At 36.5% G+C, this 19,177-nt stretch overlaps 1 protein-coding gene across 4 annotated transcripts in view; it reads right to left on the bottom strand.

The window, feature by feature from the left end:
• Nucleotides 1-19,177, bottom strand: part of TTC3 (tetratricopeptide repeat domain 3) — a 66,471-nt gene that overhangs the window by 18,634 nt on the left and 28,660 nt on the right. For all 4 annotated transcript variants that reach the window (XM_030020603.1, XM_030020602.1, XM_030020604.1 and 1 more), the window contains exons 17-30: nucleotides 17,562-17,628; nucleotides 15,374-15,511; nucleotides 14,260-14,340; nucleotides 13,432-13,544; nucleotides 11,031-11,157; nucleotides 9,258-9,380; nucleotides 8,974-9,075; nucleotides 8,191-8,283; nucleotides 7,417-7,481; nucleotides 6,066-6,202; nucleotides 3,505-3,819; nucleotides 2,449-2,712; nucleotides 1,959-2,005; nucleotides 209-265 (exon numbers count right to left, since the gene is read on the bottom strand). In XM_030020603.1, coding sequence (XP_029876463.1) covers nucleotides 209-265; nucleotides 1,959-2,005; nucleotides 2,449-2,712; nucleotides 3,505-3,819; nucleotides 6,066-6,202; nucleotides 7,417-7,481; nucleotides 8,191-8,283; nucleotides 8,974-9,075; nucleotides 9,258-9,380; nucleotides 11,031-11,157; nucleotides 13,432-13,544; nucleotides 14,260-14,340; nucleotides 15,374-15,511; nucleotides 17,562-17,628 — 1,729 coding nt within the window. The remainder of the gene's footprint in view (nucleotides 1-208; nucleotides 266-1,958; nucleotides 2,006-2,448; nucleotides 2,713-3,504; nucleotides 3,820-6,065; nucleotides 6,203-7,416; nucleotides 7,482-8,190; nucleotides 8,284-8,973; nucleotides 9,076-9,257; nucleotides 9,381-11,030; nucleotides 11,158-13,431; nucleotides 13,545-14,259; nucleotides 14,341-15,373; nucleotides 15,512-17,561; nucleotides 17,629-19,177) is intronic.

Below are 19,177 nucleotides of genomic sequence, written 5' to 3'. Positions count from 1 at the left end.
TTTTTTCCCCCAAGTTTAGAAATACCTTTTATACTGACAAATTCATATTTTAACAAAACAAAACCATACTGAGTCTTAACAGCATTATTCTACCTCAGGAAAAACTACTTCAAGAATGAGTCTCCACAAGGTATTTAGCCTCTGTACATCTGAATGCCAGCAATTCTAAAAAAAACTATTTGTAGCAAGCAGCTGAAAAGTTACTGACCCTCAAGTCTTTTGAGTTCTTCTTCCTGTTTTTGTTTTTAACTTTGATACCATTAGTCTGAAACAGAAAAAATAAAATCAGGTTTTTTAATTAGAATAAAATTATGATGCATTTCCAAAACCAATATGTAAATTTTAAAAAGTTTCACGTTAAAATTCTCATTCTGTTTGACCAGGAAGATTTACAAGGTGAAGTATGCAATCTTATCCCTCTCTACTCCATCCTCAGGTGGAAAACACAAAAAGAAACAGAGCTTTGCAAGACTTTATCCATTTTGTTCCTTTTCATTATTTTTCTTTTTAAATGTATAGAACATTGATTTTTAAAAACAGAATATTCTATCATTTTAGTATTTCAGATGCTTACTCATTACTTATAACTGAAATTGCATATTTAAAGAGTTGTGACATCCCACACAACACAGTTTTGTGGGGGAAGAAGCAGCAAACAGAACTGTCAAATGTTCTGGTCACTTCAGTTTTTTAAGATATGCAAAGACGAAAGAACTAAAATGCATCTTCACCTTTTAATAGGACCGTGATTATAGATTAACATAACTCTGCTAACAGTAAATTACTAACAGCCTATTTTAGGATTTAAGTAACATTGAAATAGGTGTGGTTTTATTGTAATGGCTTTCATTTCATTCTTGGATTTCCAATTCATGAAATGAAAAAGCAAAGAATTTCACGGTTTTTTAAGGTGCATGTTAATTAACTAATGCTGAAGTTTTATTCTGTATCAAAAGTAAATCTTGGATTTGTACAGACAAATTTATCTCCAGGCTAGAATAATTTTAAACGCGAATGCCTCAAACACATAATTAACCAAAATACATAATATACTTCTGCCAATTAGAATGGATTTTAATTAAGATATTAATCAAAAAGTGATTCAGAATGATGTAGACTTTTAAGACTTACGGGTTGAATCTGAAAAGCATCTATAAATTGTAATGAACAAATGCAAAATATGTCTAACTCACTTCAAATTTACTTTGCTTATTAGCAGAACAAACGCCAAACACCTAGCCTTACAATTTAACGAGATCTGAAGGTTACATGAAGCTGGGTTACACTACCTTCTCATCTGGACTGTAAAATATATAGTACAATTAGTGTCCAAAATTATGCAGATTCAAGTTATGCACACTCAAGGAAGGATGATGCTTCAAGTTTAGTTGTTATGGTAAATACGCAGATACGACAGTAAGAGTCTCTCTGTTTGTACATCAGGCACTTTTTTTTGTTTGTTTTTATATTCCCCAATGATACTTTCAGAGAGACTTTTTTTGAAGTTAACACCAAACTGCTGTTATCAAGCAATATGTAAATGCTATTCCCATGCACCTTATTTGCCTTATTTTCCCTATCCAAAGGAGGTGATGCAGCATATCAGTGTACCCTCATCCACTTTCACTACAACTTCCTCATCTGCATCCTTGAAATGCTCATAATCTAAAAGGGATCTTGTTGGTTTGTGCTTTAACTAAAGAGAAAATCCAACAAGTATTTTACTGACAGAAGTTTAGAAAAAATGGTACGCAGTCTTCAAATGCTTTAAGAAAAGGGGTGGGGGGGAATAAAACAAGAGAGTAAATCTCTAATCAGGTTTGAAGGATGATGATGTAAAATAAACTGAGATGCATGTCTCTCTTCACTTTTGCACATTTTTAAAACACCAAGCAGATACTTGTTTCTGAGCTTATCTACATAGTTATATCTACAAAATAGATACTAAGTTCACTTACCGATATATTTTCATTTCCCTGCTTCTTTAATATAATGGTAGGGTCATCTATCGAAAGGATAACAAAGTCATATTCGTAAACGGAAATAGTAATATTTTATGGAACTTTTAATTCTGAGCTATGAAATTATAGTAATAATTATTATAATCCTTTATCCAATACCATCAAAGCATCTTAAAAACTGTAGCTACAGAATCTTTATGCTTAAACTGGAAGATGAATACTTATTTTGGTTGGACATCATATATGCATAAAGGTAAACTCACTTGCTCGTTGTGGCACATGAAACAAAACAGTAGAATGTAACCTAAAATAGGGTGGCTTGGCTTTTGAGGCCATATTGCCTTTTAAGCATGGAATACCGAATATCCCATATAATGAGGCGGTTAGTAGCTTGCTGAGGTTTCAGCCTTTTACAGAGCCCATCACATGTAGTATAAAAACAGACAAAATACAATGCTTGTAAGAATAGTGACCTTTCCATACTTACCCATTTTATCAAAGAATTCATCTAATGCTTGATGAAGAAATGGAAAATTTTCTCTGTTGTCTTCTAACAGCCATATGAAACAACGAGTTTTCTCTAGGGGTGGTTTTAAGAAATAATCACGAATTTCTTTGTCTTCAGAACTAGTTGTCACATAGTCAAATTTACTACCATACTTCTCATTCCAGAGTGTGGTTAAAATAGAAAGGTCAAGCTCTTTTAAAAATTGTCCATATTGAAGGAGAAAGTTCTTTGTAGCTGTCAGACCTAAAAGAGATGAAAAACCCCAACATTTCATTCCAGCTTCAGAGTTTTAGTGCTTACAGTGTGATATTCCTCTTCAAAAAGGAACAGTTTGTTCTAGAAATTAAATATACTGTAACTGAAACTGATTATGTAAAACCTTTCGTATCTTGAAAATGCAAACAAAAATGATAAATGGAGTTTATATAAATTTTACTCTTAGTCAACACCTAATTATTGGTTGTACAAGAAATCTATATAAATTCTTTAAAGGACATGGACGCAAAAAGAATAGAATTAAGAACCCAAATCTTGTCCAAAGTTTTGGCATCTTATCTCCATTTTGCCTGCAAAAACAAAATTCAATAGAAAACTACACAGCAAGGCAACACTACCAAAGAGCATCAAGTTAAATTACTTCCAAGTTATACAGTCAGCTAAACTTTTAGGACAAAAATCCCACCATGATTTACTTTCCAGAAACAAATAATTTATACAAATATTATCATTTAAGCCTATTCTGGAATTTAAAGACACTAAAAAACCAGATCTGTTCAATTCTCTCTTTCCTACACAGACAAAGCCCTGCCCACATTATAATGCTTTACTTGCAGAGACAAGTGCTACCAATGGTCATGCTTTCTTCTCTAGAAATCCTGGCTAAGGATCAAGTAAATGAAAAAGAGGAAAGGTTTACTTTACCATTTAAAGTTAAAAAAAGCAAGACTGGAAAATAGGGACATTATCTTTTAATTTGTAAACTGAACAATTGTGACAGGGTAAGATCTTCTGCTATTACATAAACATATAGCCTACCCAAGTTGTTAAGATGTTTCAGCCATTTGTGTAATTTGGGATCCACTCCTTCCAGCTCACTCAGCACATGGATAAAACCCCTTGTTTTAACTCTGTTTTTTTCCTGAATTAAGTAACTGATGAGCTGCTCCATCACTTCATGTGACATGCTACTAGTTTTGGAATATGACGTGTAATCCTCCTCACTGATTACAAACCATGAAAGTAATTCCTTTAATAGTTTGGAAGCATCATGAACAGCTGTTTTTATTTGTTCAGCATTTCGACTGATATGCTGCAGCACTCGATCACCAGCATATAAATCCTGAAGGTAACCTATAATGGGATTTAAAAAAAAACAAACAAAACAAGATTTCATGTCTGTTTACCACAATTAAAAACATCAACTTTAAAGTGCAGATTATTTGGACTAAGCAGTGTTAATTATTTGCTTTATCACAACACTGAAAATTACAGAATATATAACTTCCATATAAACTAGCCTTAGCATTATGAATTTGACACAACATTGTTTTAAATTTGGTTTACACAAAGAAACAATCCTTAGCACCTTAACTACATTTCAGAAAGAAAAAAAAAAAATTACCTGCCAGTAATAGTAGCTTCAAGCAATTGTCTATACAGATTTATCTGTGTGGGCTGCATGCCAGTCCTGATCCAGAGACAGAATTACCCCAAGCATCAGTTCTCAGAGCAAAGGCACACTTCCGAATATACACCTAGTAACAAACCTTTGCCCTGACCCTGCCACAGGTTCTTTGCAGAACAAGAGTGAAAAAGATTACTGGCTTGTATCAGCCTTCACCTTTCATTAGTCTTCAAGACCACACATTTGTAGAATGCCACTTTCAGAGCTTAACTGATAGCAACCATAGCCAAAAGATGTAGATCTGAAAAGAATTTTTTAAAAACAAAGCACTACATATTACACCTAGAATAATTCAGCATTGTAACAAACAGTTCCAAGCATACTAACAGATTCAATGAACTCTACAGGTATAAGCCATGCCCAAGTTTATCCTGCCGAAGTCTGCATTAAAAACCTCTGTATGTTACAAATGTGCCTAAAAACAAGTGCTCATCTCACTTGCACTCCTCTCCAATTTACAAGCAGATTTGTTCTTATTTAAAGGTAGCTATGGCTCCTAATTTAAAAAAAAAAACACAAAAACCCCAAAAAAACCCCCCAAAACCAAAACCCCCTTTTGTGATCTAGCTCTCCCCTGAAAATGGCCTCTCAACCTTTCAGACAGCTTGGGAGATTGAATTAGATGTTCTTTTGAAAGATTTCCTCACGAAACTTCCCCGAGTGAAAAAACAGGGTAGTAGCTAGCTTGCCTCCAAAGACATGCAAGACTTCAATACTCAGGACACATTAAAAACATTGGCCAACACCAATGCAGAGATTTTTGCAGAACTGTGTTAAAGTTGCTTCGTGTTGGCATATTCCTGCGTCAGTGTCCCAACTTTTACCCGCAGTACTGCAGGGTGAGTGTTTTTGTCACACCAAAGGCATTTTTAGTTCTTAGAGGTTTTAAGGGCACTTGGGACAGTCAAGTCGCATACATGTGAGTGACCTGCAGTGGATCCAAGGACCAGAACTAAAGATAAGCCATAGGAAAGGAGATAGCCTAGACTTAAAAAAACCAACACAAAGTCAACTGACCGCAATTTTAGAAAACCACATGGAAGCAAAAATAGTAATCTATGGTGCTAATGGAAGGGACCGTTCTCAAATAAAATGGGTAAGAAAAAAACCCAAGCTAAAACATTAGTACCTGAGACCGCTTTGTAGAGAAAGTGCCAGGATATGCCATTGAACAGGCAACAGGGTTCTGGAGAACTCTGAGTATGGCATGTATGGGATGAAAAAGTGCCCGCAAAGTATTTAAAATTAAATTCTACAAGGAAATTAACATGAGCACTATTTTAAAGTTAATAATACTGACAAAAATTAAAAAAATAATTTAAAAAAAATCACCCGTTTTTGCTTGCACTGTAGCTTGCCCTAATACAAAATGCAGTGGAAGTTCACACCTCTGAAATAGAGAACACTGCAGATCAATGTAACTGGAACACAAAAGCTGAAGCGTTAACCAACTACATTCTTATAGCTTAAAGTATTTTATTTCCCCCAATCCTCTGAAATACACATTTCAAGTCACTGCAGTTTCTGCAGTTAGGATATCTTTCTTTATCTGAGATGGAGTTACTTTTCTTCTGTAGCAGTGTCCTAATCTGTTAGGCACAAAGCTTTTTCTTTTACACAGATAAACTTGGAATTTCAGCCTTTGCCCTCTTCAGGCTGCTTCTTCGTGAACCAATGAAGCAAGAATAAAGGTTTTCTACAAGGAACTCAACCATACACTAACATCTTACAGTTATCTAGCAATTAAAAATAGAACTGAAATAAAAATAATCTTAAGTAAAACTGCAAGTCTTTAAGGGGGGGGGGATCATGTTCAATATTAGTATTCTGCTATAATTTCACTTAGGACATTCAGAATGCTATTGATGCTGCCTCATCATAACTTAAAACAATAACCTATACTTCCACATACCACTGTGATCACTGTATTGTGATGGTTCATTTCCCATCTGGTTTTCTTCTGTTTTCTTCTTAGCAGAATTCTGTGTCTCTTCTCGTGCACGCTTTCTTCGTAGTTTTTTTTCTTGTTTCATTTTTAACTTCCTAAGACTGAAAAAAGCAATTAAGTGCTGAGCCTAACATTAGTTAAGTTGCCAAAGGAGTTAGGCACATCTAAGTTGTTTTCCATGTCTTACAATAGCTGTAAGCTCCGTTCTACTATAACATATTATGCTGAAAAGTAAAAATACAATAAAGCTAGTTTTTGTTTGGAAGTTAAGAGACCACAAAATTTCACAAAAGTTTCATAAAAATCAAGTAAGTATAAGGATATCTCAAGATGCAATAATTTTTACTCCCATTAATGATGTCTGAATTAGGATTAACTGAAATACTATCAGTTTGTTTCTTAATTTATAACTCAGCATTTTGAATAACATATTAACATTTGGATTTCCTTAACTTTTAAAAATCAATTTTGTTTATCCTCTCAGCATGATTCCTCATTATTTATAACCTTATTTGCCCAAAAAGTGTAAAAGTTACGTCAAAGGTACATGCATCAACAACTGAAATAGCATCATTATATACAGTCTTTATTTCTTTCTAAACACTTTCTAAACATTCACACAAAGTTGGTTAGATAGTAAGTGCTGTGGAACAGTGGTCTTGAACTTATGCCACACAGCAATATCTCTCCCATCCAGCTAAAAATCTTGCTGAGTTTCTTCCTCTAGTAAGGGGAAGGCATAGAACAAAGCTTGCAATCTCAGACTGAAAACAGAGGTTACTTCCCTGCCCACAGAGTTCACAATGAAATAAGGTTTCAGGTATAAAGACTTGAAGATGACTGCAGCAATTTATATTCAAATACTAGTGGTTCAAATTGCTGGGAAGTCAATGGTGCAATGGACAACTTACCCCTCAACACAGAGGTGTGGAAAATCAGATTTGCATCAATTCATATGCTGTATATTTGAAAACAGTTTCCTGTGACCAAACTGAAAATAGTTTTTGAAGAACTGTATGACCACTAGAGAGCTACCAATAATTTATTCAGCAATACTAGTTAATACCCTCCTGTGCTCGTGTTATAAATCTGTAGCTCTGTATGTTGTTTTACAAGTTAATTTAAATGCTTTTATAATTGAATCATAACATATTTTACCAGACTTTTTAGTTTATCAGAGGCAAAGGGCAAGAATGGCTTTCCGAAGTATTTGTGATATTTTAGCAATTCTTAAAAAGGCATGAAAACCAATCCTAGAGAAACCTGGTTTGTTCTCAAATTGATTCAACTTAGTTTTAAACAGTAGAGAGCTTACCTTGAACATTTCTGTTTAATACTGGCTCTTGGTGGTTCCTTGGCTTTTGTGATTTTTTGTTCAAACTACCAAAATAAGTGATATCATATTAATTAAATTTGGGTTACAATGGAACATTGCTGTACTAAAAACCCAGGGACATTTACTGCTTTCCAAAGCATCAAAAGTTAATACGATGAAAGAGATAATGCAGCCTACATAAGCCTCATGAAGGTCTACCTAAAATTATGTTCTGCTGCTACAAGTTGGTATATAGAAATACATCTTTATCTGCAGAAAAGACAGGTTGAAAGATAACACAAAGTCAGGAAAAACTGGAGGCTGTTTTGCTTTACCAGTGGGCAGGAAGCAAACTTTACAGTAATTTTTTTTTTTGCTTCTCCCAGACCAATACTGGTCTGAACAGACGTATCCATCTTCCTGTGATTCTATAGAAGGTAAGAGCACTCTTCCAATACAATTAATTCATTTAGCAAGATTAGCTCTGAGTTAAACTAACAGTTCCTTTCACATCGCACAAGCTAAATATAAAATGAAGCTCCAGTTCCCATCCATGACAATTCTAACAAATACCATAAGGTAACGCCTACTCCACTAGAAGAACAGGTAAGAAGAGAATAGGCAATTAATATTCCTAAATAATATTCAGATTCTGTAGTTAAGATAGGGTGTTACTTAAGAGTTTGCAGTTACATTCTCATCTTCACTTTATCTCCATTACGAGAGTAAATATTTTAAAGATTATTTTAATATTTTACATGAACATTTACTTACTTCACATTTTACCAGACCAGAAGAACTAAAAATAACTATTTTTGAAATAAGGCCTGTACAATCAGGAGTGAAACACAGTTCTTGAAGAAAATCCTGTAGGAGAAAATGATAAACACAACAAAGACATTTAAATTCATACAAAATCTATGTTCTTATACAGATTACAGTATCTTAATGTGAGGTGACCAAGGTAATTAAAGCTAACACAGTCCTAAATTCTTACTGGATGATGAAAGCAAGCAACAGCTGACTTAGCAAGGACTGAGAATCAAAAGGATCCTAGATCTGTGGCATATACCTGTTATTCCCAAAGCTATAGCAAAGCCCCTCTTCTTCCACCTTCACATTCAAAAGTCAAATTTAAGAATATCCTTTTATAACTTCATACTCTGTCTGGATTTCCCTTCATTTTACACTGGCTGCCAATAAAGGAATTTTATAAAATTCCTTTAGACATACTTGAAGTCAAACTGTTGCTTCAACAGCAAGTTGAAGGAATAAAACTTCCATATTGAAGGACATAAATGATGCAAGATAAACAGGCTAAGCATACTAAGCCTTCACACAGACAGGCCTTTCTTCTGTAGACAACAGCAAGCTTTATCCACGCTCGGATGTCAGACAATTTAGCAAGAGAGTCCTCTTTCCTGTTTCTCCTCCTGCCACTGTCATGCAGGTGGAACATCAGGCTCTACCACTGCGCTTACCACAAACCAAAGGAATGCTATAATCATGACTAAAAAAAGAAAAAATAAAATGCTTGTAGTCTGACACAGCTCTTACCTTATCATTTTTATCACTGTACTTTGTTGTTTTCAGCTTTTTCCAACAGCTGATATGAAACTCCACTCTACATTGCTGACAGCAAGTAATACGTATAAAACCCTAATATTGAGAAAAAGTATGAATTTAACATCTTAAAAAAAAACCAAACAGAAAACAGTGCACAACTTAACAGTAGACAGGATAAGATGGTGTGTTCCAGATAGCTCTTTAATATGAAAGAGGGCAGAAAACATGTAAACATGAAGTTTTATTTCCCAAACCCTTTTAAACTAAGAATTTACCTTAAAGTCTGGGTCTGTAAAAAATATTTGGATTTTGGAGTGGCCATGGCATTGCTGATACCGACAAACTGCATCTGGTTCTGGAGGGAACTTGCATTCCTCAATACAATTCTTTAAAATCAACTGAGAAACACAAAATCATGTAAGACAAATTGCACAGAAACCAGGAAAAGATTCAGTAGATGCTTACAAACTTCTAGGGAACTCTGCAATGAAACAGACATCTCTTTTTGAACAGCAGTTGACTAATACTAAAAGAATAACTCTTTTCTAGTGAAAGCTATGGAAGATTGTCCTTTTATGGCAAAATATTCAAAAGCTCAGTTGAACTGCTATCAGCTCAGTACTCATAGCTTCCCTGCATGCAGGTTTATCTTGGACCAGTGTTTTACATGCTGACCAATTCCAAACGCATGAGAATACAGTAAGTTTTCCATTGCCAAAACGATGAGCCAGATTACTCCGATAACGTGATGAAAATGGAGTGTCTGCTCATTTCCACCATTTCCCAGCATTACAGGAGTGCCTCACCTGGGATCTGGGTTACACGATCAAGTACATTCCCAAGGACAGCTCAGACCTGGCCCTGCACTGGAGCTAGTGAGTTCTCCCAGAATAGCATCTGAGGTAAAGACATTACAGTGGCTTTATGCAAAGTCAGTTCAAGTCCCACAGGATTGGCACTGAGCCCAGATTAATAAAACATTATTAGAAACAAACAGACCACCAGTTACAGCCTTTCAGATATTTGCATTATGCTCTCCAGAAGTCCCAGACCATCGATGTATTACAGTGGCCAGACTACTGTGGTGTCAGCTGGGAGTCAATGAGATATCCTTATGTCAGTTTTTGTTTAGAAAACAACAGCACTGCTGTTTCTACCAGAAATGAAACAGGTCAGTATAGTATAGCCAAGTTCATACACCAAATAACCTAGCAAGTTCTACTGTGTCAAACTGCCTCTGTGCAGAGGAGCTCAAGCGTCTTGCCTCTCACAGCATGGTTTATCCAGAAATGCTTCACAAATAGCAGTGACTCAATTATAGTTTAAAAACAATAATAATAGTAATAATTAAAAAAAACCAAAAAAAACCCAAGGCTGTTCAGTGTGAGAAAGCAATTTGTAGTGTCAGAACCACAAGTTAGATTTTTCAAGTCAAACAGGGAATTTTACCATACAACTCCCACTTCATCGACCAAGAACTACACGGTCAAACTCTCCTTTTTGGTTTTAAATATAGCACCACTACTGCAATTTTCAATTTCACATTTTTGCCAATTCAAATTTTTAACCAGTTCTTCTAGCATTACGTTGCGTATAGTATTCACATGTAGTTAAAGTTTGGTAACATGCAACTAAGAAGTTAACACATTATGAAACATATTATTATTATAGATTAGATTATTTCATTAGATATGAAACACATTATATTATAGATTAGAACCATATTATTACGTAGAAATACCCAAGCATAGAGCCTGACACAGAGCCCCTGCCCTTGTGTTGTAAATGGGATGCTTCCCACATGTTTAAAATTGTCATCGCAAGAAGAGTCCTTGGGGCTGACAACACTCTAGACAATGAGCAGCAGCACTTGCACTGGCTGCTCCAGGCTGAAACCTCTGTTTTGCTCCCCATCTCTTTTTGGCCTTGACAATGGGCAGGCAGGGAGAAGGATGACAAGGTTTTTATTTTTTGGAAAGGCCAATTGACAGAACAGGTTTTTATGCCTTTTTTTTTTTTTTTTTTTTTTTTTTTTTTTTAAAACATACCTGTAAATTCTCTGTTCGTGTCTCTTCAATGACCTGAGATGTTGTGGGCCAAGTTAATACTCCAGGTACAATCTTGTGATTAACCATTGTTTGTGATTTTATGAACTGATCGAGTGCATCTGAAAATCTGAAGTTTGAAACAGGTACATGTTCAGATCATAGATGATTAACTTCTACATGGCCTGCAATACTTTCACAATTAATTTTATGATCCAAGGAAAAAAAAAGGTCACTGTAAGATTATGTGGAATGAAAGAGCACCTGGTTCATTAAATTATCTGTTTAAGGACTCTTCAGTATAAAAGACTTAATGCGTGAGCCAGTAAGCCAGCCTGGGTAAGGGGCCCCGAGTCCAGACATGGATATGAGTCAGAGTGAGAGCCTGCACTGATATTCAAGGGACCCATGAATGCGGTGGGTGTGCTTGTCAATACAGAGAGTGAGGGCATGCATATGTTCACAAGTGACCTTCAACCCTGATCAGCCAGGGAGGACGCACAGGACTCTGCTACCTATACTTATGTTTTACTTGAGTTCAGGCAGTACTACTATACATGGGAGCTGCTCTGCCTGGGGTAGTCTGGGTGGCCAGCTGTGTTGGCATGTGCGACTGCGTACGCACCTCTTTGGGACACACATGCAGCCTCACTACCGGTCAAAACTGCCAAGGGAAACAAAAGCCACATCCGTGAGACAAGGACACAGACACCTCCTGGGTCTCAGACTGCACCTGGCTATGCTGTGGCAGTGGAAGGAGGAATCCCCTCTCAGCATCCAACACTCTCTGACCAGGTGCTTTCAGTTATTCCACATGAAGAGGGTTTAAGGTTTAATATCAAACTTATTTGATTTATTTGGCATAGTATAGGGTTTACACGGCAAGGTTGGGCTAGGGGGTGGGGACCAGTGCTGCAGGGGTGGCCTCTGTGAGGAGAGACCAGGGCTGCCCCAGTTCTAGTTGGCTCCAACGAACCACCACATGGCACAGCTGAGCCCCTCAGGCAAGATGGTGGCACCTCAGAGAAAGCATGGGTAAGAAAGGACAAAACATACTGCACAGCTGTGAGGAATAAGTAAAAAAAGTGTGAGAAACAGCCCTCCAAGCACCAAGGTAAGAAGGTGGAGGGGAGGAGATACTCCAGGCACAGAGCAGAGATTGCCCTGCAGCCCCTGGAGAGGACCCCACCAGAGCAGGTATCCAACCCTGCAGCCGTGGGGGACCCCTGCCGGAGCAGGTGGATGTGCTCCAAAGGAACTGCAGTTTCTGAAGAGGTCCCATGCTGCAGCAGGGGAGGAGTGTGTGGAAGAAGGAGCAGCAGAGAGGAGCTGTTACCGACTGATCACAACCCCCATTCCTCACTCTCTGGGCAGCTCAGGGGAGGAGGAGGTCGAGGGGTCGGGAACGAGGGAGCGAAGTCAAGCCTGGGATAAAGGGGCAGTAGGGGGAAGGTGATTTTTGGTTTTTTTTACTTTGTTTCCCACTGCCCAACTCTATTTTAACAGACAATAAATTAAATTATTTTTCCTCAAGTTGAGTCTATTTTGCCTATGACTATAATTAGCAAGTGATCTCCATGTCTTTATCTCAACCCTTGGGCTTTTTCATCTTATTTTCTCCTCCTCTCCCATTGACGAGAAGGAGTGCAAGTGCGGCTGGATGAGGGTCTGGCAGCAAGCCAAGGTCAACTCACCACAGGCATTACAGGGGATTTTGATTAAGTAGAGCAATACAGTGATATACTGAAATCACAACACAAGCTAACATAGCAATTCCAATACACAGTTGAATCAATACAAACAAATGATACAAATACAAATGATTCCCATTACCGGTCTCTATATGCTCACCGTCAGGACGCTGGGAGGAATACCGCCAGGAATACCTGAGTTGAAGCCAGCTCAAGCCCTTTGCTCTCAAGTTTTTTAGTTGTCCAGTTTCTGCACTTCATGTTCGGCTGAACCACGTATACACTCCCCCCCTCTCCCCAGGCTGTCTGGCTAGCTCAGGAAGACATTGCTCTCTATCTGTCTCAGGGACCCGATGACTCACTGCTGCAGCTGCCTTATCTAAAACCAAGGTTATCCTCCAGTCTCCCTGGTGTCGAGATAAGTTAAGCTTTCTTTATGATACATTTTTCCCTGAAATCATCGTTTTTTGCCCTTCTCCTATAAGCTCTCCTCCACTGCAGGGCTGTGCTGGTCGGTCATATCCCTGTGCCCCAGAGTTCACTTGATTCAGCGGCTTCCATTACATCCTTTGCAGAAACAAACTTAAAGTTGTAATAAATCAGTCTGATACATGAATTTAGTGATTGAGAGTAATTAAAAAAAACCCCACACATCGTTTCTCAAATGAAAAATATTTTTTGTACCAAATATTGAAGCTTTCTGTTATACCAACCTGTTTTGTCTGAGGTATACTTTTCCAATTCCATAGTATGCCAAACAACCAAATCTCTCTTCCTGGTACTGTTCAATTATTTTCTTAAACTGGTCTTCAGCCTTTGTCAACGCCTTCAAAATAAATTTAAGACAAAAATATGTGACACTTTGCCAGAAGCTTTTCACTTTTCCTCTCTTTTTTTTGCTCCAGTAGAGTGGGTCAGTATGCCCTATTCTTTGATCAGTCTTATGAACAGTAAAGGGAATTAAGCAATCTTATGATCACAAAGGCTTCCCTTTTTTAAAAAAAGAAACCTATTCTGTAAACACAGTCTCCCTCTGAAATAGTGAAATTAAATGATTGAGCTCACTGAGCTACAAACACCCAGACATTTTTAAATTCATTGTAAGACACTGAATATTTTTAAACACTCCAGGAAAAAAAACCCAAACAAACCCCCAAAAACCCCAAACAACCCACACTTCTGTTTTGGTGTTTTCCAGAACCTAAAGCATTCTCTTTCTCTTGTTTTAGAAATAGAACGTTTGTGTCAGAAAGACTACTGCATAACCACATTACAACAAAGCAGAAGAAAAATAATTGACTATACTTCATTAATACTTAAGAACCTCATTTGAAAGCTTAAAAAGAAATTTTATTCGGTAGCTTAATTTATCCAAAACCATTAAAGATCTAATCACAGATATTAAACTGTATGATTCTAAAATGTGACAAAAGCTTTCCTTCACCGCTCATTTTGTATTTGTTAAGAAGAGAGAAAAATGGATCACCAACTACCTGAACTAGAATTTTGAATAAAAGCAATATAGTGGCTTGATGTCATACCTCAGGTTGTCCTATTCCAAGAAGAGCAGTGGCATGTCCATAGATGATTACAACATAATTAATAATACGAAGATTCAGTTGCTGCAAATAGAGTCAAATTATAGTAGTAGCATGCACAAAAACACTTTGCTGGTAACTAGAACATTACTCTCTACTGTGAATTGAAGATCTTCACTACAACACAGCTAGGAAACTCTCTTCTCACCCTTCTTATCATAGCCTCTACCCAGATTTATGTTACAATTCGGATAAAAAGTGATGGTTAACTACACCTTTACTGCTGGTCATTTGGCACCCCTACATATTTCAACATGATACATCCTGAAACGTCTGCTTTCAGAAATGCTGTAACTGCAGACCTTATTATGTTGACTTCATGCAGTGCAGTGTGTCTTTGCTATATTTCATGTTCAGAATTGAGCAGCTTTTTTTCTTTTTTTAAGATTAAAAACCCCTTTCTCAGCCTTTTTCTTCCTAATAAACTAGGTCACAATTCCAGATGGATTGGTGCCTTACTTGCTTGGACAGACTTGTTAGCACTGCAACAGCCATTACTAAAATGGGAGCTTGAAACACAGCAATGTATGTGCACACACATTGTCATGCAAAACTTTAGTATTAAGTACAATAATTTAAAGAAATCTAGGACAAGAAACAGGTCAGTGGCTGATAGGCTAGATACATATATACAAAATTTCACAGTATTTGCCATCAAAGAGAGTCATCTGACCTGAAGAATATAAATTCTTTTTACCCTACATTATTATGAATAAAGGTTAAGCAGACAATGGACAGTAGTTTCTTATCAAATAAGATATTTGATAAGAGTATCTTGTATTATTCTTATGAAAATATTATTTTGGTAAGTATTTTTTAGATTGCATCTAGAAATGCACGTGTATGCTGAACATTACAAACATACATCCTACGTTACTATCATTTTTTTTATCCTGTTCTCATTTGTAAGTTCCTTGGCATACACTTGGCATTGTAGTCAACATCACAGGCAACAATTCAATAATAACAACTGTTTTGGTGGAAGGAAAGAATGAAACACTACTGAAAGCATAAACTTCAATTACTGTAATAAACTAACTTATTCCTCTCAGTTTACCTTTAATTCTGAAGGATTTAGAATGCTCAACAATTGTGAAAAAGCTTGTTCAGCACTGTGACACCGCTGGTCCATCAAGGCTGTATAACCATCACGAACAAGGGATTTAACCTCTTCTGGCAACATAGTTAAATCCATCTAAAATATTTAGGAAAACAGTAAGTCCAAAAGAAAACAGCTTTTCTTTTTTTTTTTTTTTTTTTTTTTTTAAAGCAAACAAGCTATTTGTTAAAATACTTATCCAACAGACAACCGTTGAAATTCTGTACTTCCTACAGTTTTATCACAATTTCACTTGTAAAGCAGCAAATCAGGTACATTTTTATAAAACACTGTTTTAAATTCAACTTCTAAAAACTTGAGATTTTCATGGGCCTACTGCTGCTAATCTCTTAAAAATCTAGTTTTTGTTCTAAGTTTAGATCCTTTCCTCTCTAGAAAGTTTCAAGTTTAGATCAAGCATCATTTTAATCCTTCTTACATATAAAAAAAAACATCCCAGACTTACACTTTTCCTCACTTGTACACTCACTTGTACATTTTGTGTACAAACGTTTTTGAAAAACCTGAGAACTATTTCCTCCTGCCTACACTTTCTCTTGACCCAGGTTAATAGTTAATGCTGGAAGGTTTCAGAATGCATTATGGTATTAGCCTTTCACTACAAATACTTCTTGAAGCCTGCAGGGAATTTCCAGCAGTATGACTGTAAATCAAGACAAGCAGTTGCAGAATTAGGAACTTCGATTCCCTTGATCTGTTGAAACACTAAAATAAAATTAGCTTTGGGAAGCTGATCATTGTGCCAGGGTAGAATTAATTTGACTATTTAAGAAGCTCCTCTAACACTTACTCTTGCAATCACAAGCAAAAAAAAAAGAGTAATAAGGAGGCCCACCTGTGTATTTTAGGCCACTTACTCATTTCAGTATGAATTAATCTTCACTATGAAGTAATCCTGCTTTACAAGCTTTTTGTTAACTGCCCCTTCCCCTGCCACCCGCCCCCCCCCCCCCACAGTGTTGACATTTGAGCCTGGGATTCTGAAGACAGGGTCATGGGCAGGGAAAAACTGAAGGAATGGGAAGGTTTGGGAAGAATGGAACATAATTTTCAAGTTGCCCGATTTTTTTAACATTATTCTAATGGTGTACTTAATTGCATTCCTGTGAATTGAATTAGGCTTTTGACATACTAAATTTAACGCATGTCCTGAATGTATTTTCCTAAGCATCTATGAATTCTGATCTTATTTTGTCTTCATCCTGTCAACTGACCAAAAAGGACAAACATAAGAAAATACCCATGATCTAATGGCAGTTATAAACAAAAGTGGCAGGGACAGTGGAAACTACAAATAGATAAAGAAAAGACCAAAATGCAGAAATAAGTTCATGAAAAAATGATTAAGGCTTATTTTAATTTCCTAGAATTACTGATACAAGGTAATGCTGTCAGAGCATATAGTTACAGAATAAAACAAATTATATTAATTTAATGTTAAGCTAATAAAGTTAAGCTACATGACATATGAAGCTGATTAAGCCAACTAAAAACGTTACTTTCTATAGTAGTAATGCCATCAGAATAGAGATTTCTGGTATCTACTTCCCCAAATTAAGAGTGGAAATGTTTAATTATGTACGTCCCCATGACTTCATTCAAGAACTTTGGGATACTCATCATTCATTGTTGATAAGACCTGAGGAGAATTCTCAATTTATGAATGTATAGTATTTTAAACAGCCATTCAACAAAACGTTCTATGATTTTTTCCAAATGTATGTATCAAACACAGGCAAACATATTTAGTCAGAACTTTGGGAAGGGTATTATAAATCCCTGAAGGATTCCCAGCGATTTTTGTGGGTTTTCTTACAAATTAAGATACAAGAGAGCTATACTACTAACTCATGGTTTTAGCGAAGTTATTCTATGACAACACTGAGTTTTGTTACACTAATTTCTAGTGTGAGGTCTTACAGGAAGGGAAGGAGGAGAAGCAAAAGAAGACTACCAGCAACAAGACAGTACAAATCAGTGTAATCACATAATCGTTGTCTCCCGATACAAGTCAGGCTAAGCATGAAGTATTAATTTTTTGAATGAACCGAGATTTTGGACAGTGTTACTAAAAGGTGACAAATCATTTACGCTTAAGGTTGCATGCTAATGAATTCCCAGTTACCTGCTGCACAGTACAGAAGAGTTTATCTTGGGTAGCTTTAGACTCTATCTTCAGATCAAGGTGATCTCTACAAATAACAGGACAATGGCATCATGAGTTTGTACATGTACTTTATATGTAATCTTATTTTCAAGAAACAGAAATTTCTGCGCTTTTATCAACTACATCAAATTTGCCTACATGCTAGAGATTGTTATGGCACACTTTCACAATCGCGATAACAAGTACTATAACACTATCAAGTATTATGATACAATTCATATAGTTCATATACTTCTGGCTCAAAAATCACTAGCACTTCAGCGAAGTAGCTGAAGAAGACTCTTCTCCATAATTTTATTTATTTTCTTTTATCTTTTCCACCTTATTCTCAGATGAGTTGATTTTATGAAGGGCTGTGATAGGTGACTAGAGAACTTCCCTATACCAAAGGCAGCAGTATAAGAAGATGCTTAGGCCTCTTTCCCCTTCTCTACTCTTCCTAAGTAAAAGATTGCTTCTCCTAGCACAACCACTGCTTAAAATCAAATCCATATAGTAGCTATGCATGGTGGGGGCAGGGACAGCAGAGAAGAGAGGAACAGAGCTGTTCTTCCCAGCTCTTCCACTACTGCAGCAGAAACACCATGCACAAGTAGAGAATGGAGAAAGTATAATGAAGAGGCAAAGTCTCGCTTAATACTCTAAACTAAATCCTCAATGCTAAGATTGCTAGTCAATGCTTAATGCTGCTATACATTTGCTAATATATATTCAGTTCTGTCCCACATTTGAAGGCATCAAACACCGATCATCTGAGATAAATTCTTTACAGTGTCAGAGGATTCCCTAGATTTTTGGAATCCAAGCAACCTGCTAATTACAGAAATGGAGGTAAGATTGTAACTAACCACGCACCTCATTTGTTGAGAAATAGCATGGTTTTTTATAGGTCTAATAAACTTCCCCATGAGAGAAGCGATTTTGTAGATGGTTCAGTTACTTTAAAGAGGATTTGTTCCCACAGTGAATTCTAACATTTTTCCCCCCTCTTAAAGTGAAAGGAGAAAGAACTCAGTGGCAACCCAGTTAAATAACATAAATGACCTCTACTGTGACAAAGTTTCAGTTGTCCTAGCTACAGTGGTATTCAAAGAGAGTTACGGAAAACCAAAAGGATTGTACTGTAATAAATATAGATTAAAAGATGGCAGGTTTTGTGGTAACACTTAGATTAGAACTGGAAATAATCAGGTTCAGCTCTGACATTTCCTAGAGGCTTGGACTCTTCTACATGAAAAATCTGCCTTTAGAAATTATCACTTAATGGAAACGTTCCTATTTCAATGTAAACAGCTTATTTTGCTGTACCCCTCATCTGGTTTTAATCATCCTAAACACAACTAAAAAACACTAGCTGAAGAAGCATACAAGCAAGAAAGTACAGTCAGAGCTTAATTTGTCTAATTTCACAGCTCAGGTTAAAACACTGAAAGCTTCCATCTCTGCATGTCCATAAGCAATAAGGTGACTGAGGCAAATGATGACATACAAATAAGTTAGTAGTAACAGTCCTTTACTCCTTAACTATCTATTAGATGAGGAAATATATTGGCATATGGAATCACCTATAAACG

The sequence above is a fragment of the Aquila chrysaetos genome, chromosome 7 (genome assembly GCF_900496995.4).
Source record: "Aquila chrysaetos chrysaetos chromosome 7, bAquChr1.4, whole genome shotgun sequence".
Classification (NCBI taxonomy): Eukaryota; Metazoa; Chordata; class Aves; order Accipitriformes; family Accipitridae; genus Aquila; species Aquila chrysaetos.
This window is presented reverse-complemented; position numbering and strand designations above follow the sequence as displayed.